General features: G+C 37.9%; 2 protein-coding genes across 3 annotated transcripts in view; both read right to left on the bottom strand.

Annotated features, from left to right (window-relative positions):
- The window catches only part of LOC132111670 (protein PALS1-like), a 47342-nt gene that overhangs the window by 4728 nt on the left and 19380 nt on the right, over positions 1 to 23234 (bottom strand). Inside the window, exons 2-4 of one of the 2 annotated variants that reach the window (XM_059519199.1) lie at positions 10677 to 10803; positions 5114 to 5639; positions 3112 to 3320 (exon numbers count right to left, since the gene is read on the bottom strand). In XM_059519199.1, the coding sequence (XP_059375182.1) occupies positions 3112 to 3320; positions 5114 to 5573 (669 nt within the window). In that variant the 5' untranslated portion in view covers positions 5574 to 5639; positions 10677 to 10803. The remainder of the gene's footprint in view (positions 1 to 3111; positions 3321 to 5113; positions 5640 to 10676; positions 10804 to 23234) is intronic. The other variant, XM_059519198.1, reaches the window with a different exon arrangement.
- Positions 1 to 23234, bottom strand: part of LOC132111672 (eukaryotic translation initiation factor 2 subunit 1-like) — a 34459-nt gene that overhangs the window by 9174 nt on the left and 2051 nt on the right. The gene's annotated exons all lie outside the window — the stretch shown is intronic.

Genomic DNA, 23234 nt, shown 5'->3' with positions numbered 1-23234 from the left:
CAGTACATTTTTTCATGTTATTATGTAAGTCTCTTATGCTTATCAAGGCTGCATTTATTTGATAAAAAAATATAGTAAAACAGTAATCTTGTTAAAAACGCTAAAATAAATTACAAATTACAAAAAAAAAACTATTTTAACATTTTAATGTATAAATATTTATATTTTTAATGTTTAAATGTAAGTTATTCATGTAATGGCAAAGCTGAATATTCAGCAGCATCTTTGTAACACTGATTTAACTCATTCATTCTGAATACAAGTATTAATTTCTTTTTTTTTTTTTTTTTTTTTTTAAGTGCTGACCCCAAACATTTGAACGTAGTTAATATTTGTGATTTCAGATATATTAGGAAACTGTTGGTGTTCACTTTGTTAATACATGTCCCTGGTCTAATTATGCATGAATCATCAGGGCATAGTCTAAAGAAAAAAATTCTTGATTTCACAGTGTCATCAAAATGTAATAACTTTCTCTAGAAATGACTTTTTTTCTGCTGACAAATGTGGAAAAATATTAACCAAAAATATCACAGCCTATTTTTAAGACCTAAAGAAATCCTGATCCTAATCCTGTCCACTTTCACATTATTTCCCTATAAATATTCAGTTTAACTTAGAAAGGTCACATTACAGAAACTTTTTTATTAAACTGTGCCAACCATTTGCATAATCTCAGATGGTATAAATCACTTTGTGGCAAAGGAATGAAAAAATGACCCATATGACTAACACAAAAAACTAAGAGGGAATGTTGTTTACTTTCAGATTGTACCGCAGAGAAGTTACAACACAGCAGCAGAAAGTAGTGCTCTGGATTTCAGCAAGATTTTTGTAAACACAAAGTACAGCTTTGTATCAAGGAGTCAGAGCAATGGGGGCCTTGGAGAAGTTTTGAAAGTGATCCTACAGTTAGAAGTCCTTGTATTCCACAATGTTCAAATCAGTTACAGATGAAGAACATACACTAGACATTTAAGGGACATTTTTGGAGAATTTTAGCAAATACAGTATTTATGAGAAAATAAGGGCATAATATTCAAGAGCTCTGGATGGGATGTGTCCGCAGTCCACACTGGCTCTGGTAACCTGTCCCATGAGAGAGAGTATTACTGTGAGAGCACAGTACAGGTCAGTGGATCTGGGTCTTAATGAATGCAGAGGACAGAGCAACTCTGTCTTGTATTGTCCTGCACCGAGTGGGATAACCAAAAACAACAACAACGAGTTTATCAGGCTCTCATTAGCACTTCACACAACACTGACTCCGACTAAAGAGCCTTTTCACCATAAAGCCTCTTCATTTGTGCACATACCCATTGAGCCAATCATTTGCACAGCTATAAAATGTCAGATCTTCTTAACTGTCCTTTACTCAAGATTATAAATGTGTGATGCCATCAGCCAACCAGCAAAGTCATGACATTTTCAAGTCATGATTATTTTCCTGCGATTAGTCACATGGCTTTGACACAACTTGATTATACTATTACAAACAGACTAAAACATTAGTTGTTAATGTGCCTGTTTTAAATGTTTGTGCTCTGGTTACAGGTATCTTGGCAAAATGGAACAAAGAACCAGGAGTAAGAGTGGTGTAATCACCATTTTTCAAGAAAGTGCTAATCAATGTTTCAACTTTACCAACCACTTGTTCATATCTACAACAGAAATGCACCTACAGCTTGTGACTGTCAAATGACTATATGACAATAATACTGAACTGAATCTGACTGAATTATTGACGGAGTCCAGCAGAATTATTTAAAAGAAAATGAAGTATTACTCACATGCTAACATTCTATTTCAGTTTCAACAGTACATTGCTAAGTGCCATTAATAGCATAAATGCAGATGCTCCCCTATTAGCCAGTCTGCTAATTTCCCTTTTGTTGTTTTGAACCACTGAATACTCTAAATCCTCTTGTCCTGAATTGTTCTTTGATGTTACTGATTTCCAGGCTATGTATTCTCTGGGTTCACATATTCAAACAATGCAATAACAGTATCAACAAATGAATAGTCAACAATAAGATACATTTAGCAAAGTGTCACTTCACCTATAACAGTGCTTCTAAAAAGACATGCAAAGGAGCCAGTGACAAACATCATATCAGGTGTCTCACCGCTCTCCATGTGTCCTTGAAAATGGGTTTAATATATCCATTATAACTGTCATGTTGCACACTTCTGTTCAAAAGATTGGAGTTTCTATTTTTTTTCTTTTGTTCATATACTCACCAAGGCTGCAAATATTTGATCAAAAATACAGAATAAAAACAGTAATACATTACATTTTAAATTATTATTTCTTAAAAATATTACTATAGTTTAAAATAATTTCATATTTTATAATATAATTTACTGAAGGCAAAGCTTAATATTCAGCAGTCATTACTCCATTGTTCAGAATCACACAATCCTTCAGAAATCATTTAAATATGCTGATTTAATGCCCCATTAAAAAAAAAAAATACAACTATTTATTTTAAATAGAAATCATTTGTAACATTATAAAAGTCTTTGCTATCAATTATGATCAATTTAATGCATCCTTGCTGAATACAATTATTATTTTATTTTTTTAACGCTATAGGGTGGAGAAATCTGACTGAACGTTAGTGGATCTCTTCATCTATATCCTGTTCATCTCAGTCCATACATAATACCTTTATTAGACAGAGTCATAGTTAGGGATGACGCAAAAGCATTAAGATGTCTCCAAATGACAGATGAAGTGGAGACAAATCAAACATGTTTTTTAGACATTCTAACATCTTTAGTTTGCACGAGGTCACCATTTGCAAATCAACTAATCCACAAACAAACTTTTTCAAAAGCTTCTTCACTAGGTGGTAAACTATGACATTATGCCCAGACTGCTGCATTTTACAATGAGTAGCTTGACGAAGCAGATTCAAGCCTTTCCCCCCCCCCCCCCCATGTCTTTTATTTATTTTTCTTTTTTTTTTAAGCACCTACCCCTCTTGGCCTTCAGAGGGGAAAAACCCTCCACTTTTCTTTGTCTAGCTGCTTTTTACATCTTTACTATGTATGCATGTTTCCTACTCATCTTTTACTAGATCCACATATTTAACAAGTGCCGCTCACCTCTTGTGCGAGGCTTTGTGCATGGTCCATCATGGGGTAGGGAGGGCTGGGCCGGTTCATATAGTGGGCCACAGAATTGTGAATGTTGAAGGCTTTCTGGAAGTCAGGCTTCTGGACCAGTTGTAGAACCAGCTCTATGTCATCTTGACTCTGAGAGTCATTCAAACTATGCTGCACCTGCTTGAGGGACATCAACAGGTCCTCCAGTTCTGAAAGCACAAACATAAAACATAAGTATGGTTGCAGGTCACTCATGTATCTCAAAAACATCCTGCTTGTTAAAATAGAAGAAACTGTAACTTCACAGAGGAACAACAGTACATACCTCGGAATCATTCACCCAGAAAACCAATGACATGGTCTCTCAAAAAGACTCCCCCACTGAGCACGTTTATTGTTCATCATCCACATCGCACAAAATTTGACTAAATCAAAGATGTAATTCAGCTACTCTAGCATTGTCCTTTACTAACCAAGTTTCAGCTATGCTGTAATTCTCCTTTATGGTGTCTATCTCCACAATGAGAGGATGGCAAGACACAGGAGTGGGTGTGTTTTCCTTGTGTGGTGTGTTATGTCTAAGTGGGTGGCTAATAGAGGTCTTAGTGTGTAAATCAAATATCCTAAGTGTTGCCTTTGCTTTGTTTTTGACAGGCTATATTTTATGCACAACTTATTGCTACAAAGAGTTTTATACTGTATGAAAATAGCATAGGGAGTGTGTGCAGAGAGATTAACTGGAACACAAACAAAAAAGGAAAACAGAGGAAAACACAGTATAGCAAGAGTGGTCTGGGCCAGAATGTTTTATTAAAGGCTTTTTTAATTAACCTCCCCCTTGGCGGGTCCACTTCTCCCTCCCTGAGGAATTCTACTCACACACATCCCTCGGCCATGACTTTCAGCAGCAACTCCAAGTGCCCCTCTCATTTGCACAGTAACTCATTTTGTTCATCCTTGCCATGCATTCTGGACTTACCCTTAATGGAGATCTATTCAAAACCAAGAATTTCCTGGAGGAGCTGAACATGTGTGTGTCTGTCTAATCTAATGGATTAAACTCTAGTGAAAGGCTTCATGTCGAGAGAAACTAAAGAGAAAGACTTGTCGTGTGAGGAAAGCAATGAAATGTGAAAAACACTAAATAAATAAAAGAAATAATGACAAAAATATCAGCAAAAAAGATATTAAAATAATGCGCCATATAAATGGACTTGTCCTCATTTAGTTTCAAGTCCAGTGGCTCTTTGGCTCTTGAACACTCTTAGTCATCAGTAACATGGCTCTTTGCCTCCTCTAAGAATGACTTCACTCATGCATGCTGATTTTAGCAGTCAAGTGCCCTTTAGTTCAGTTTCAAACTCACATTTCCATAACTATTTGTGCCATTTTGTCACTTTTTGTCATATGATTGTGGAAAGTATTGGTTAACATGTTTTTTGGACACTAATCACTTTATAAGTCTGAATGTCATTGCATACCATGTTAGTATTTTTAATATAATATTTAATATAATTTATTAAGCATTTTAATTCGTTTTTATTTTTATATTTTCAATTGAATTCAAGTTTTTGTATTTTTTTCTCTCATTTTTAGTTTTTAATGTTTCTAGCTTTAATTTGGTTTTATTTCACTTCTAGTACTTCAACTTAACTAAAAGTTTAAATTTTTCATAAGAATTTTCAAGATATTTTTTCTAATATTATATTTCATTTCAATTTATGGAAATTATTTTTAACAACACTGATAGTATCCGATTTACCAGTCTTTCACCATTAAGGATAGAAAGGAGTAGAGACAGAAACAACGTGAAGAAGAAAGAATGTCGCAAGTCAGATTCAAACTCATACATCCCCTTTGAGCACCATGACTCAATGTGTAGGCTAAGCACCATGGCTTTCAGACTCACAATACTGCAGCTTGCTCTGCACGTCAAGAGTGGCTCAGAGGGTAGAGCGGCAATCTTTGTAAACAATGCCTATTAGCAGTTTATGACACCCACCTAGTAGAGCTGGTGGTGCAGTGAGGCTCTGCAGACCACCTATGGAGCCACCCGGACCTTCCATTTGCTCAAAGGTGGGGTTATCGATGCCCACTTTGGGATTCTGGGACAGTTTCTTGAGGCGCATGGACGAGGTGAGGTCGAGTTCCTGTCGGTTGCGGCCCTCTTCCTCCCGTCTCCTGCGGTCCTCCTGCTGCTGACGGATCCTTTCCAGCTGAGCACTGCGTCTGATGGGCAGGGTGCGGGCACCCAGTTCACTGGGGCAGTCCACAGCCATCTCCCTGTGTCTCTGCACCACCTCCTCCAGAAAGTCAGTGCCTCCGCCACTCCCTCCCCCACCATCTGTCTCGGTCACATATCCATTCATGTGGGAGGTGGTCATCATGGCTGTGTGTGTCTGTGGCGATGTGTGGTGTGAGTGTGTGTGAGGTATGAGGGTTAGGAGGGGTGCTTTCTGCATGGTGTGAGGGCTGAGGCCATGACAGCAGGGCTGAGGTCAGTTGCAGCTCCAGACAGAGAGCCACACCTAGAAAAGAGGGAACAGCGGTAAGATGAGCTTTCCACAGCCAAGGATATTTTAAGTGTTTTTCAAAAACACTTTGATTCACATTAAAATTTATTACAATTATTTTTTCATTTAAAATCTCACCCATACAACACATTTTTATTTACAAGCTTGATCTACTATAACCCTAACCGCTAATTCATATTTTTTCAGCACTGTTTGTGCTACAGGCATGTATGATACCTAGGGGCCCGATGCTGTGCTCCTGTACTTGTACTCGTACTCCTAAAAATGCTCAGAAACTAAAAGCCGATACGACACAGTGTGTGAACAGTGCTGTGTCCAGATAAAGAATCACAGACAACAGAACAACAGAAAGCAGAAAGAAGTTATTAGTAGGGTAGTCTCAGCCTCAGACGTCACGCCCACGGACTGTTGGCAAAACGTCTGATGCATATGGGACACAAAAGTGGAAACACTTCAGGAGTGTCGAAGTCGCCATCGGATTGGTTGAATTCTACAGGATTTCCGCGAGACGTGTGTGTCACGTTCTTTAACATTCCACTTGGAAACAAAGATGCCGTGATGCCAAACCCCCTCACGAAAGAAGAAAGCCATCGTGTTTACAACTGTGATGACAAGCGCTTATCAGGATTAACTAAACGCTAAAGTTTGTGGCATAGAATCTTTAAAATATGTCACAGTTTTACACACCTGTCTGTTATTGTGGCGCCATTTCCACGCCTCAAAACGTGATGATAAATGAAACGAACAGTGATTGATTGCTTGACATGTCAGTCAAACGGCTTCATGGGCTGGCCTTGGCCAATGCAAGCTGCCATGAACTCCAGACCTTCAGTCTGAAGGTCGGGCTACGCGAGACTATTAGTAGGGGTGCTCAAATTGATACCCATAATGTATACCCTCCGATTAAAACTTACATTTGCAAAACCCCTCTAAATCTCTATACAGTCACAGCAGGAAGTTGTCTTTTTAGTAGTTCAACGGATCACAAAACTCATGGTTCCAATAATATTATGTTTTTTGAGTCACAGATTGGATAGTTTTTCAGATCAGAAAAAATGATAATTTCAGTGTAACTTGCTTTCCATTTATTACTTAAAGCCAAGTACTTCTTCGATACCACAGCAAAAACTACTAACCTAAGAAAGTTCAAACATGATTAAAAGACAAGTGAACAGCCAGTAAAAAATAAGAACAAATATACAAATTACAAGCATAGGTCGGTAGCATTCAGGTACAGAAATTTAATCGGTTTTGTTTTTTGATGAGCATTAATGGTAGTAGCAGGTATTTATAGGCTGCTGTCCCTTTAAGACCTGATGCATAAAAAAACAATATATTGACATCCAATTTCTTTCTCAGCTGTTTTCATTCACTTAAGACATAATCGACTGCATTCACCAGTTTGATTGTCAAGTTGGGTATTCTGTCATAATATTATGTGTATGTGTCTGTTCAAACACAAGGAGATGCAAAAGAGGATTCAGTTTGGTGTTCGCACATTGTCTGAAACATCTTCCTGCCTGTGCACGCTTCATGTGTATGCAACTGTGGGCATAGGAAACAGCGCACTAGTACATAATTGAGTTCTCTTTTGCCAGTTCTTGGGCTGGGATGGTTTAAAATTATTCAGTGTATAAACACATACAAATGATAAACACAATTTAGCAAATAATCAGTGGATCACATGTACGCTGAACCACGGGGCCTGGTCCGTACAGATTGAGGATCAACTACGATCTGTTCAACCCGTACTTGTTTTACCACTTTACTCTTAGGCAGCACCACTGATTAATTACAGTGTTAATTATGGCATTTATTCCTGTATGAGTGTACATTTATTTAAAGAGCCATGTTAAAAATTGCACAATATGAGAACAAAACAAGCGAGTCATCTTCACGCCAAAGGCTCAGAGAGAAAAACAAACTTCTTCACTGCAGTGGCCTTGTGGCTGTGAGTGAGAGCTGTGTCAGCTGTCTGAGACAGGCCAGGTCAGTTTTATCTGCCCCTTTATAATCCCACATGTCTGACAGCTGACACTTTCAGAAAACCCCAACTCGCTTTCTCAATCCCAAACAAGACCTTGCAGATGTGTGCAGCCCTGACCTTTCACCACTCAAGCCTTTCCTTAAATCTTCTCAGACAGTTTTCGGTAACAAACAGCCTTGAGTCATGGCTCTGTCGCTCAGTGGGTCAGGTGAAGCTCTTATAATGAGAGTATTCATGGCAAGAAGGATTTAAGATTGAAGTGTCTGTTGTTGACTTAAGATTCCAACGGTGTGCCACTGAATTATGCAAGAGACGGTGATACCACGTAAAATGGGCATCTCCTTCCAGTAAATCCCATCCTATAGGACAACGAAAAGACATGTGACCACACAATAAGGATAATGCTACCCCTCCTCCATTCCACTTTCCTCATTCCACATCTCTAAGTACTTCAACTGTGGGCATACAAATATGAGATCCTGCTCATGCTGTGATGAAATATAAATATAAGAAAATGTGACCTCCTGACAGGTACAGGTCTTTATGGGTATGAACATCTGGAAACTGAAGTGACCCACATGGATACCACTGCATGTGCAGTCAATGAATAGTGATTCTGATCAATGAAATTCAATGACTTTCCAAGACATCCATAAAATTATTTTTGAGAAATTAGTTATAAAAATGTGTGAAAAAAAGACCAAAAAGATTTAATACACATTTTTAAATTAAAAAAAGATACATTTTGGAATAAAATATATAAAAAATAAATAATTAAAATGATCTGTATGTTCCTCACACAATACAGTCACATGGTTTCAGAAGACAAGTCATATGGGCAAATTTTTTAATTATTTTTACTGTGCATTTTCGTCCTTTTTGGAGTCTGATAAAACAATCCATTTTCAACGTTGTCTACTTTGTAGAAAAAACGTACATGTTTGGATGAGCATATTGGTGATTAAATGTTGACAGAGCATTAATATTTGTGTAAACTATCACTTGAAGACCCAAACACCTACCATGAACATGACAAAAAGTCAAAAGTGTTAAAATGTTAAAGGCCATTTAATAACCCTTTAAAGTCCAGCCTGCACAAATGCATCATCTAAGCTCCCATCTTGCTGGAGTCAGAAAGTAAAGCAGTGCTGATTACAGAAGTTGTTGCAGCACAAGTGATGGCTGAGATGAAAATCATTGGAGTTTCCTGGAAACTCTCGATTCACTCTGCATCTCAGTCTGACCTCAGAGGAGCCTTCTGTCTGATACAGGACCTCTCTTATCTTTGACACTATCCCTCATTTAGTCCAGCTTCACTCCTCACTAATGCACTGCTCCCTAGGGCTGTGACGGTGGCTGATTTTTACCACCGCGGTAGTCATGGACCAACAACCGCCGGTGGCGCGGTGTTGATAAAAAAAAAAAATAAAATAATAATAATAATATTATATATATATATATATATATATATATATATATATATATATATATATATATATATATATATATATATATATATATATATGTATGAGTGTCAAAAGTTGTTCGTTAACGAAGGCGATCATTTTTTTCAGTTTAACGTATTCAAAATATTTAACATATAGGGGCGGAGATGGCCACTCACTCACAACTGCTGCTTCTGTCACTTTTTCTCATGACAAGAAGTGAATTTATTCAGTCGCAGAATGACTGAACAGGAGACGTTTCAGACACGCGCTCCACTCACTTTATTATCAGGTGCAAGTTAAGCAAGCGCGGACGGTCCTGTGCTCAAAGTCGCCGGTGCGCGCTTCCTTTGTGCATATCCTTTCATATCAAACTGCGAAATAAACTATGTGCAAGCAGTGTCGTGGTCAGTTAATTCATGGAATTACCAAAAAAAAGGTCATTAAAGCTGACTTAAACTCTGCATGCATGTAATATTTTTTATATATATTATATACAGGATATATTTATATGTATGCACATGTCTATGAAATCAGCCCAGCACTGTCTCACTCATCTAACACATCATATTTAACTCGTCAGTTCGTGTATATTTGAGCACTTCTGTCAGTAAATGCCGCCTGCAAAACACTAAAATAAATTATATCAAAGAAATAATGCAGTTAAACAAGAAAGTAGCCTAAATAAGAAAGTTAAATACACCCTGTCTAACGGACGCGAGCGACGAAGCGCGAGAAAATACTCATTATAATCAGTGATGCTATACTGGATGCAGCACAACACGACATGATAAATCCCCCGTTCGGTCTGTGAGGTACTGACACAGAGTTCAAATGTCCTGTATAGACACTAAACCTGTCGCAACGCGGTTGTGTTGCGTCCGGTTTACTTTTCCGCCACCAAGCGAGCTCATTAACTCCTCATCTGCACGCGCTCTCTTTGAAATAGGAATCGTTCATCTTTCATGTATTGCTGTCTCGTTTGTATTTGTCCAGTTTGGAGAAAGCCTCACCGTACCTGACCAGCCAGCGTTTGCGATCACGAGAACTTGTGCAAACACTGATGGGTGACATGAATGCAGATGACTCCAGATCGGCGATGTGGTATTTGCTTTCCCAACAAGATCCATCGCCCAATACTAAATTAATTTGCTGAATGCATAAACTGTATTTTCCAATCTAAAGGAAACTCTGTGTTTGAGGTAATTTGTTAATTACCATAGATTTAGAATTTGCAACTATTACAGTTATTACACTTATATACAAAACTTTGTATTATGCTTGCTATAGAGTTTGTGACGTCACGTGCACTACCGCCGGTGGCAGTAGACAACCGCGGTAGCAACCGACCACCGCGGTGATACGGTTGTCACGGCAACCATCACAGCCCTACTGCTCCCCTCACTTCTGTCACGCCCTCCCTCTGTTTCCCCTCCTCCCTGGAGGCTGCTCTGAGATTATGGTGCTGCACAACTGTCTAACATGTTGCCATGACAACAGCTTTGTCTGTGGGTGGGAGGTCCTAAGGCCTGAGAACCAAAAGAGGGGTGAAAACACAAAAACACACACAGAGGGGAGAAGCTATATGGGGGCCCTCACCGGTGTTTGCCAGTCAGCCCAGGAAAAGCCCTACAGACTGTAGCAGGGTCTCTTTTCTTGTACAGCACTGACCCGCCTGCCTCCTCTCTTCCCCTGAATGCTAAAAGTATCTCGCTCTTGACTCCTCCTGAAATAAACAGAGAGAAATTTTGAGTGCAGACAACAACATTACCTTATTTATACCTCATCAAATCGCAAGAGGTTGGAACACACTGCATTTGTAGAGTAAACGCTAATCTGTCCTGATTTGTCTTGGACAAGGGTAAAGGACAAAGGCAATATAATGTATATAAATTATATTAATTATTAGCATTTCTATTGATTCTACATCAAGGAGGTCAGCAAACTCAGTCCTGGATGGCTGGGGTCCTGCAGAGTTTAGCTCCAGTTGGCCTCAACACACCTGCCTGGAAGTTTCAAGTATACCTAGTAAGACCATGATTAGCTGGTTCAGGTGTGTTTGATTAAGGTTGAAGCCAAACTCTGCAGGACACTGGCTCTCCAGGATCGAGTTTGGTGACCCTTGTTCTAAAGTATACATACTAAAGTGCTTGTCCTGCATGCCTCTATAATTCTCACAGCCGTCTCTGAGGTCATCGTTGTGCAGTGATGGAGCAACAATCCCATAATGCACAAAGCAGGAATGCAAAACAGCCTGGGAATGACATTCCTCAGCAGATTAGACCAACGTAAGGGCTCTATTGTGAGTGTCTGCATGCATTCACTTTCTCATGCAACTTCCATAACTGATTACTAGTGGAAACCGAAGTCAAGGTTACATTTAGACAAAAGAACAAGTGTGAGAAAAAAACAAAACAAACCTGACCTGCGGTACACAGAGATTTATTTCATTAAGATCTCTGAGCCACTGTTGTTAGTTTGGATGCAGCTGTGCCGATATTGACAGGGCAAAATCCAATTAATCTTTCCTATAAAAAGGTAAGAGGATTGTAGTCTTACACCTACACACAGATGTAGCTTGAGCGTAGCTAACGTCCATGTGAGCTCCAAACACTCCCCACATTATTCAGGTATTCATGCTGATGTCATTATTAAGGTGGCTTCCAGCCTGTTGGCCGTAGATAAGAACAATCTTAAAGCCGCCCACTACAATGCACCAGAGACAATATGCAATACAGAGCTAAATCAAACAATCCCCCAACTGACAATGCCTAAAAGCCCTGTACATTTACATAACCGCCATCTAGACCTACCTTTCATGACAGCAGCTCAGATGGATGACTGAGGTATAGTGCTTCCAGAGTCCAAGATCAACACTTAACAAAAGCCAATTTAAAGTTAAAATTGGCTCAGGCAAGAAAATGTATGAAGTAACCGGAAAGTTGGCCAAATTTGGTTTTAAACAAGCAACACAAGAATGATATTCTGCCCTTTGCTATTTAATCTGGCATCACTGTCGTGAGAGATATAGATGTTCCATGTCTGTTATTAATCCTCCAACAAGTTTTACTTCAGAAGAATTACCATTAGAAAAAAAAGGAAAACAAAGAATCAAATAATTAGGGTTGGGAATCAAAAATCGATGCCTATTTCAGAATCGGATCCTTAAAGGGATACACCACCCCCAAATAAAAATGTTGTCATTAATCACTTACCCCCATGTTGTTCAAAACCCGTAAAAGTTTGTTTGTCTTCGGAAAACAATTTAAGAAAACCGAAAACCGGGAGGGCTGTGGCTGCCCCATAGACTGCCAAGTATGTTAAACTATCAAGATCCAGAAAAGTATGATAGACATTAGGGTTGTGCCGATAGATGTATCGTATAGATGTATAGATGTATGGATGTATCGTGTATCGACGATAGTCAGAGATATCGACATAAGCAGATTTCTCTGTCGATAATCAAGATGTTATGAGGCTCATTTTCCTATCAATGTATTAGAATATAATTAGCTATTTAGCTATTAGCTATTTTTTTTTTTTTATTAGGCTGCCTATAATAATTCAGCTATCAAACTGCCCAGCTATTTCACTTCGGCACCGCATTTCACACACACACACACACACACACACACATACACACACACACACACACCGGCGCTCGCGAGCGCAGGAGGATTAGAGCCTGTAGTCGCTGAAGTTGTTGCTTTGACTCGGATAACTCGTTAAATGCATGAAATGAAAGAGACAGAAAATTAGGTGGTAGTAGGAGTTGGTGTCCCACTCATTTAATGGCTGGTACACGGCAACACGCTCTTCTCATACATGAGAGATAAACTCTTTCTTGGCGTTACAAATAAAATAAAGACAAAATAATAAGGCGGCAGAGCGAACTTTTCATCCATAGTGGTTCTCACGTAGTCCTTCTCTTAAAGACTGATCACTTAACTATGTGGTGATGACCACTATGGATGATAAGTTCGTTCTGCCGCCTTGTTATTATTTTCATGCACACCACACTATAATGTGATGCATGCAAAATACATAGATTTGGCCATTACAAAGTCTCCAACCACAAACAGACGTACATCGTCTGCAGATATAAGGCATTTCATTGCACTTTAACATGTAATCTGAACGGCCTATATATGTGCAATATTTTAAAGAGCCCTCACTGAGTTTAATGTCACAGTTATGTTAGAACGCATCTCATTCTTGTTTCTGTGGCGCTGTGTCGGTCTCATCATGAGGCGCGTGGTCCGGATCGCTGTATGACTGATGCATCAGTTCAATTCAGCTTTAATCCAAATAAATGAACTTTCCCTGTTTTTAGAGCTGAAACAACGAATCGATTTAATCGATTAAAATCGATTATTAAAATAGTTGTCAACAAATTTAGTCATCGATTCGTTGCTAAATAACTTTTATTTGCCGTAAGCGGCTCATTTCGTGCATATTTCAAATCTGCAGTGACCAAAGTGTGGCAGTAATGAGCCACCGGAGGTTTTACTCAGCCAGTACAACAGGAGAAGTAGCGAATAGCCAATAGCTGGCCTTGTTTTATGTCACGTGCTTCCCGAACAGCGTCTCTGCAGCCATAGACATCATATGATGTCTATGTCTGCAGCATTCAGCGTGATGTGGGAGTACTTTACATTGAGCCTTTAAAAAAGAAGAGTAACCTGTAAACTCTGCACTACTGCACTGTTTAAGGGGACGTTCACATATCGCGTCTTTTGCGCACTCAAGTTCGTTATTTCCAACACCGCACCGCATCGAGTTAAAAACATTTAAACTTTTCAGAATGCCGCAACCGCACCGCGGGTCATGTGACAAGAACTAACCAATCAGCTTCATCCTTTCCCGTAACAACGTTAAAAGCTCAGTCAAGATGAAAGGAACAGCTGATCATAGTTGTATATGGATTTCCATTTTGAAATAAATTTAGTAGCAGAGCTACTGCAAGCGATTTTTTGAGCTGCAAATCCATTTATCCTTTGCTGAAATATCCGCGTCTTCAAGGAGAGAGCACGTCATGGTTGCTTAGCAAAGGCAGACGCCTCAGGGGCGCTTCTGCGCGAGCGCTTTGGAAAGAAGGAGAAAGCGGTGCGCCTAGCGTTTTCCACGCGTTTTAGGCGCGATATGTGAACGGCCCCTAAGACTTTCATTTGTGCGGATTCTCCAGTACAATGTTGTTTGAAAATGTTTAGTCGTAAAAGCTGATAACATTGCTTTTTAACAGTTAACATTTCAAGCTTTACAAACATGTTCTGTGATCAGTTTGTCGTTTACCAGTTCAAAATTCACTCGTGCAGCCTAATTATGACTGAATGAGAGAGGTAAATGTAGATATTTGAAATGCACTTTTTTTCTAAGTATTATTCACTGCTCTTTTTCACACAGCAGGTTTTTTGTGTGTGTCCTATTTTTTTTCTGGACAACCTTCTGATGGATTTTACTTTAAATTGTGAGTTCCATTCAGGTCTCATTGGCACTTTTTTTGAAGGATTGTTTACAATTTCACAACAAAAGCAATAAAGCTGTTTCCCAGTAAATAATAAAATACAATGCACTGCAATTTTAATCTGTTTTATCCTTATTCTTCTGGAAAATATGTTCTGAAAGATTCCTTAATAAGCTTTGTTCGGGATGTTAAACTACTTTAGGAGCTCTAAGGACTGCCATGGTGAAAACATTATTTGAAATCTCCTTGTGAAATTTGCTAGAGTATGGGTCAGTGTTCTGATTGCAGAAGAGTTCGACAAAGGATTACTAACACAATAAAACAACTCCAGGTATATTTTTGATGAGGATATGACCGTGCAAAATGGTTAAAATCTCTTAAATCTATGCTGAATGATAAAGACCATTTATTAATAATTTACTTGGGGAAAAAATGGGAAAAACTCAAATATAAGTACATAAACCGATTAATCGATTAACCGTAAAAATAATCGACAGATTAATCGATTATCAAAATAATCGTTAGTTGCAGCCCTACCTGTTTTAAAAACTTTATATTTAACGTGTTCGTTTATGCCCAATATTAGTGTTAAACTGTTGGACTTTAAATGAAATCTACTATTGATTTTCACCGTTGACTGATTTTGCAGAACATTTAGACTGATAACTTCCGTGCACAGATGTGGCAAATTTGTCACAGGACGCGTGATATGACAGTTGCGTCTGAATATATATAAACTAGCTGTTTTAAATACAGTATTTTTATATTTAACGTTAGTTTATTAGTATGTTTTAAAGTATATTTGTCCGATTATTGGTGATTGCATAAACTCTCTCTCGCGCACCTGCGTGGTTTAAAACACCAGAACAAAGAATATCTCTTTTGCTCCACACATGCACGATAAGATCATGTATAGGCGATCTCATGGGCTGACGATATGACGATTTGAAAATTGACCATATTGCCCAACACTAATAGACATCATCTGAATAGTCCATCTGCCATCAGTGGTTCAACACTTAACATTATAAAGCGACGAGAATACTTTTTGTAAGCGAAGAAAACAATGACTTTATTCAACAATTCCTTTGTCAACAGTCTCCTCTGTGTCTCCCCACATCACTCAAACTGTCTACACTCTTCTGCATCAGCCTGCATCCTTGTGGCACAGCTGACAGAAGAGCATAAGCAGCATACAGTGATAGAGAGACAGAGTTTGGTTTACATTTTAATAAATCACAGTCAGAATAATTAAATTTCACCATATAAAAATGAGGTTGTAAATATTTTTACAGATTACTGTTTTTTATAATGAACATGAATTTACATCAGCATTTTTACTCAATCTACTACTACTACTACGGTCAACTCAAGCTACTGTCAAATGTGCATTTCTAAGAAAAAAACAAATGTAAAATTAAAATTTTATTGTTATTATTAATATTATTATTGCAGCCTGCAATGCAAACTGTGTTGATATGAGCTGTCAAAGTAAGGCAACACAAGCCTGCTTCATGATTTGAAACAGTATCACTCATTAGAGCATTCAGAACATTTCAGAACTTATTTCTTATATTATTTGATTTGTTAACAAATAAATGATAAATGGTGAGCCTCAAAATTATATCACAATATTTCAAGAATATCTGCGATAATGATATTTATGATCTAGAAAAAAATTTAGAACGTTTTATTGGTGACTATAGCTTGCAGGAAGCAGCATTTACAGGTGCATATCAATATATTAGAATGTCATGGAAAAGTTCATTTCAGTAATTCAGTTCAAATTGTGAAACTCATGTATTAAATAAATTCAATGCACACAAACTGGAGTAGTTTAAGTCTTTGGTTCTTTCAATTGTGATGATTTTGGCTCACATTTATGAAAAACCCACCAATTCACTATCTCAACAAATTAGAATATGGTGACATGCCAATCAGCTAATCAACTCAAAACACCTGCAAAGGTTTCCTGAGCCTTCAAAATGGTCTCTCAGTTTGGTTCACTAGGCTACACAATAATTTACATTTAATCATTTAGCAGACGCTTTTATCCAAAGCGACTCACAAATGAGAACAAAAGAAGCAATCAGACCAACAAGAGAACAACAACAGTAATACAAGTGCCATGACAAGTCTCAGTTAGTCTAGTACAGAACACGTAGCCAGGTTGTTTTTTTCCCAAGAATATGATAGACAAGAAAAGAAATCAATCATGGAGAAGACTGCTAATCTGACAGTTGTCCAGAAGACAATCATTGACACCGTTCACAAGGAGGGCAAGCCACAAACATTCATTGCTAAAGAAGCTGGCTGTTCACAGAGTGCTGTATCCAAGCATTTTAACAGAAAGTTGAGTGGAAGGAAAAAGTGTGGAAGAAAAAGGTGCACAACCAACTGAGAGAACCACAGCCTTATGAGGATTGTCATGCAAAACTGATTCCAGAATTTGAGTGAACTTCACAAGGAATGGACTGAGGCTGGGGTCAAGGCATCAAGAGCCACCACACACAGATGTGTCAAGGAATTTGCTGAACCACAGACAACGTCAGAGTAGGCTTGCCACGATAGACGGTGTTGACGATGATACCAGTGTTAACCCGCAACACCGGCCACATCACTTGTCCACACTGGCACAGACCCCCACCGTTGTTTTGATAATATTTTTTTATAGTAATAAAAATTATTTAGTTCAGTAAAAGAACAGACACTGCAATTCAAAACTAAACGCGGCTGCTCAATGCAGCATGCCGAACAACAGTCGCATCACAGATCAGATTTAATTTATCCAACGAGGAGAGTGCGTACGGCTGACTGAGGTGAGACAGACAAGACGATTGTGCATGATTTAGTTTTGAAACAAAATGCAAAAGCGCGTGTTTGGCAATATTTTGGATTTTGAAAAGCCTGTTGACCTTTGCCGTTTATCTAAGGTTATTTTTTTTTTAAACATTATTTTCTTATTTAATTGGTTCCACATTGTTTGCTGATTTTTACTTTATTTAAACTTTGTCATTTATTTTATTTTACATCAAGGTGTATCCCATGTCTCCAAGCTTTCTTACTCATTTCGCTAATAAATGTTCTATGTTTCTTATTTATTTGGTTATATATAGGGATGTCCAGATCCGATCAAGTGATCGGAAATCGGGCCCGATCGCGTGGTTTCAGACTCGATCAGAACCGGACGTTACCTCCCGATCAGGACTCAGATATATATATATTCTCATTATTTTTGAACACATCTTTAGTTATGCGGTTGCACAGAGTTAGACCCTTTTGACTCCACACAGAAACAGCAACGCGTGCGGCATGACATCACTTTGCTTTCAAGAGCTGGTGTTAATAAATATAGATTCAAACTCAAAGAGACAGGATAGTCTGCGCATAACCTGATATTTCATTCGGACCCAGAATACAGCGAGATGAACATCATGGAGTGCTAAAATCTCATGCAGTGTGTGTTTCATTCATACTAGAAGCCAGAGCGTGCTCTCGCGCTGATAGTGATATCAGGAAACTCCTAATATGGACAAAAGCGTCCAGCTATCGCTGTGGTTTTCACAGGAAAACAGAAACTTATGCAAACACGAAGACATTAATATACGATCACGACAATAAATTGTATTTTAAGTCATCTCCAGCAGGTGATAAATAAAGTATATGAACAATGCAGTGCTAATTAGGGATGCACGATCATGATTTTTCATGGCCGATTCCGATACCGTTTTTTTTTTACAAGCAAACTGGCCGATTCCGATACCCGATTTTTTAAAAATCTTTAAGCAACAAACAAGAAAGAAGGAAAGTGTGCATAAAAAAAGATGTTTATTTGGTATTTAATAGGCCAAACTGGCTTTTGGCTATTGAAAACAATTAATGGTAACCATCTGAAATTAATGGCAGTAACTGCACAGTAAGTAGCCAACATTCAATACAAACATAGATGGTACAGACATCAAAATTTAGCTTTTGTTTTTGAATTGGGTTGAAACTACATAGAACTGGCCTTAAATGAAAAGATTAACTGTAACCATGTGAAATTAAAGGCAATAACTGCATACGGTCCAAACACCACAATCAACACACATTCAGCATCAGCATTTTAGTTTTTAAATTTGGTTTTAAATTTAAAACAAGGTCTTTACCAGTGAGATTAAATAAAAGTATGCTGTATAAATATTATTCCAAAATGTTAAAATGGAGTTAATTGATGTTAACTAAAGTTCGGGAGCAGGGCCACGCCTCAAACAATCACCTGACTTCCAAAACCTCCATATATACCGGGCCACCTCATACCACTCTGCTAGTCTCGTTCTCTCGAACCCACCCTTCCCTCCCTTTCTCGTCCATTCAGCAAACCTTATCCCACATTATATTTCTATCAGGTTGTATCAGGGGGTCCTCATTGTCTGGCCTAAATATATGCTAGAGACGGTACCCCCACCCTGAGTCTCCCTGAGCCATCAATTCAAGATGCCCTGATCAACCTGACCATCATCCCATTCCCTCGACCCCTTCATCCTCTTTCTACTCTTCCCCAGTTTCATAGCTTGTTTGTGGCGTGGTCCTAGCTAGTGAAATCTCATAATGTTGGTGCGAATAAAACAAAGATGCAAAGTGTTTCATTCATCCAATTAATCCAATCCAATTTTTCTTTGTTTGTTTTATTTATATATGTGAGAGTGTGTTTTATGTTTAATGTGAATGTAGCTGCATGATTACCATCTGTTTGAGTGCAAATCAGCCCAAATCAGCTCGCGATTACTACATGTTAACGGCTATCAAAGTGAACACGTCTATATGAATAGAGAGAGTGGATTATTTACTTTGGCACATTTGTGTTATTACCATTTGTATAAGTGGCCATCAGCACATCAGCACTTATTGGCATCGTAATTCATTGTAAATACTGCATTTCTAGCAATCTCAGGATGTTCTGTAATTGGCAAACAAAGTTAAATCTTTTTTTATTTTTCTTATTATTCTTCTTTTTCTTACTCAAATTATTCTTATTGTATTTTTTAGTGCTCAAATAAATCACTTATATGATGTCTAAGTTTCTGTCCAGTGTTTTATAACTGAAAAAAACTATGCAGTGGCAATGTTTACTGACTAAATAGTTTGTAGAAGCCTTCAATACTATTGGGATATATATTTTCTTATATTTGGGGGGTGGGGGGGTCTAGACAGTCTCAGAACAGGAGTCTAATTTTTCATGATATTTTATTCAGATTTAAAATAGAAATTCATGAGACATGTGGCTTTCAACCCATTACTTTTCTAGATTAATCCAGGACTCATTTCATGTATTTTTATATCAAATAAAAAAATATTTAAGTGTGGTAAAAAAAAAATTCAAGGCACTTCAGTGTCTATAACTTTTAATATTTTTGAGCATTATCAAATCTGGTTGATAAAAAGTAAAGCCCAAAGGGTCTTCTTTCCAAAGACACCAAAATTATGTTTGTAACACACTGAAGTAGGAAACTGTTACAATTATAAGTTAGTTAGAGCACTTTCAGCTGTGAGTCCCATAATGGGGGGTGTTGGCTAACAGGTTAATGTACTAAGACAGTGATATTAAAAGACCAAACCCACTAAACATCATAATAATAAACTAAACCATCTACAAAAAAAAATCAGAGGAGCCCTGAATATGATCTCAATGTGTTTAATAACACATTAAGCCTTTTCCTCCCAAAGAAAACAGTTATAAGAAAATGCTTAACGTGGCTTAATGTAGCCTACTAAGACAGTGATTTTATAAAACCAAACTTACTAAACATCATAATAGTAAAGTATACTATGTACAAAAAAATCAGATGAGTACTGAATATGAATGCAACTTGTTTAATAACACGTTAGTACATTAAGCCACGTTAAGCGTTTTCTTATAACGGTTTTCTATGGGAGAAAAAGGCTTAACATGTTAAACACGTGACATTCATATTCAGGGCTCATCTGATTTTTTTCGTATATAGTATACTTTATAAGTATGATGTTTAGTGAGTTTGGTCTGTTAATATCACTTAGTACTAGGGCTGCACGATATTGGGAAAAAATGACATTGCGATATTTAATTTTTCTGCGATATATATTGCGATATGAAATCTAATAAAAAATTTTCTTACAAACAAAAATGGGGTGAGCACACTTACATTCTCATTTTAAATGATTTAAACATCGACACCATCGTGTCAATTGATTAATATGCGGGAGGGAGAGAGAGTAAGTGCTCGTGTTGTTTGAAGACGGTGAGCGTGTGGCCTCTCTCTCTCTCTCGCGCACGCACTCTCTCGCGAAAAAAAAGTTTTTTTTTAATTTATTTATTTTTTTATTGGTCTTATGAAGTATTCTAATTTGTTGAGATGGTGGGTTTTTGTTAAATGTCAGCTAAAATCATCACAATTAAAATAACCAAAGACTTAAACTACTTCAGTCTTTGTGCACTGAATTTGTTTAATACAAGAGTTTTACAATTTGAGTTGAATTACTGAAATAAATGAACTTTTCCACATCATTCTATTTTATTGAGATGCACCTGTATTAGTGCAAACAAAATGAAGGGCATTTTCCATCCTTGTCCACTGAGCTACTGTCATCAATGACAGACTACCCAATTCGAAGTGTAAATCTATTTTCATAAGGTCTCAGCAGCAGCTGTGTGTTTGACTTGAGGCAGGCCAATCAGTAAATGACATCAAAATACAAAAAAAGTTGAGGAGCCTTTATAGTGAAGCGGTGCGGAGAATCTGAAACGAGGCATGGCGTGGCGAGTGTAAACTAGAGCCTGACCGATATATCGTTTGCCAATATTATCAGCTGATATGAGCCTGTTGCTGATATATCGGTATCGGCGAATTTGCCGCTGATATGCCACCAATATGAACTTTTTTTTTTACAGAACATATAATGCAAATAAAAAGCTTGAAATGGTGTAATTGCTTAGCTTGTCTAGCAGAGCACACTCCATTGTTTGCTACTGGTGACCTGGATGAAACGCTTTAAAGCTTAAATGTATGAAAAACCACTGAACTTTGAACAGCCATATCTCTATAACTGCGTAGCGAATACACACCAGATTTTGGTGATCCCTTCAGCTCGAGGAACCCTCTCGAACCAATCAAGTGTATGCCAAGAGGCCCTCTTTCAAATGAGACCATGCATTCATATTCGAAGATGAATCGCATTTGATTTCAAACGCGATATAGGCTAGTTTGTCAGTGAACTATGGCTATGTGTAGTTAATGCCGCTCAATTTGAAAGCAGGTGATGGTGATTTACTACTAATCACGGAACATGCTTTCCTGAAGAGATGCGCATGACAACCGCATACAATTAATTGCACAGCCCTACAAATGCATTCACATTAACATGGACTGTCTTAAGGATATTTCCCCTTCCCCCCTACTGGATGACACAACACGCAGTGGAGAGCCTCAAGACTGAAAAACATATAAATAGAGCCCCGAACCATCTGCTGCTCAAGAGCTTAAGTAGCCTACTTCAAACCCTCCTGTTCCATTCAGCGGCTGGCTAGCCAGGACTCAAATACAGCTCAAACCAGCAAGCTAAGCCTCTGGCCTCTTAAAAAAGGAATAGGGACATCTGGGTGCTTACTAATAGAATTGTCTCTTTACACTGATGTAGGATCAGCTCTACCAATTCAAATATGAATCTTAGCCTTTTTTGGCTAAATCAATAGGATGATATATAATAAATGCCAAAGAGAAAGGTATTATTTTCCAGTGGGGAAGACCAGGGATGAGGTGAGGTTGATCAGGAAGAGCACGTTTGTGGTAAATGCAGGTGTTTCTAGCTAGAGCAGGTGCAGCAAAGCTGGCCCAGAGGCTGCGTGTGTGTCTCCTCACCACAGTGATCAACATTAATTATTTTTTTTAACTGGCCCTGCCAGCATTTTCACTGGCCCTGCCACAAAAAAATAAAACAGTTTCTGCTATCATTGTTTTTTAATCATCTTGTATTCTAAAAAACTTATATACCAAATAAATTTTACAATTCTCTTCCCCAATTCTGATACAACAGCAAAAATCAATAGCCAAAAATAAACATAAATATAAAGTTTAAATATTATTAAAGACAAGTGACAAGAACAAATGAACCAATTACAAGTAAAAGAACAATTAAATATAGGCCTATACCAAAAAGACAGAAATGAAATGATGCTTTAGGTTTTTATGTTTGTGGATGTTCAGGTATAGAAATTTAATATACAGTCGAGGCCAAAAGTTTTGAGAATTACATAAATATTAGTTTTCAAAAAGTTTGCTGCTAAACTGCTTTTAGATCTTTGTTTCAGTTGTTTCTGTGATGTACTCAAATATAATTACAAGCACTTCATACGTTTCAAAGGCTTTTATCGACAATTACATGACATTTATGCAAAGAGTCATTTGCAGTGTTGGCCCTTCTTTTTCAGGACCTCTGCAATTCGACTGGCCATGCTCTCAATCAACTTCTGGGCCAAATCCTGACTGATAGCAACCCATTCTTTCATAATCACTTCTTGGAGTTTGTCAGAATTAGTGGGTTTTTGTTTTTCCACCCGCCTCTTGAGGATTGACCACAAGTTCTCAATGGGATTAACATCTGGGGAATTTCCAGGCCATGGACCCAAAATTCCAACATTCTGGTCCCCGAGCCACTTAGTTATCACTTTTGCCTTATGG

The sequence above is a fragment of the Carassius carassius genome, chromosome 31 (assembly GCF_963082965.1).
Source record: "Carassius carassius chromosome 31, fCarCar2.1, whole genome shotgun sequence".
Taxonomy (NCBI): Eukaryota; Metazoa; Chordata; class Actinopteri; order Cypriniformes; family Cyprinidae; genus Carassius; species Carassius carassius.
Note: the sequence above shows the minus strand (reverse complement) of the source record. Positions and strands in the feature narration are given on the sequence as shown.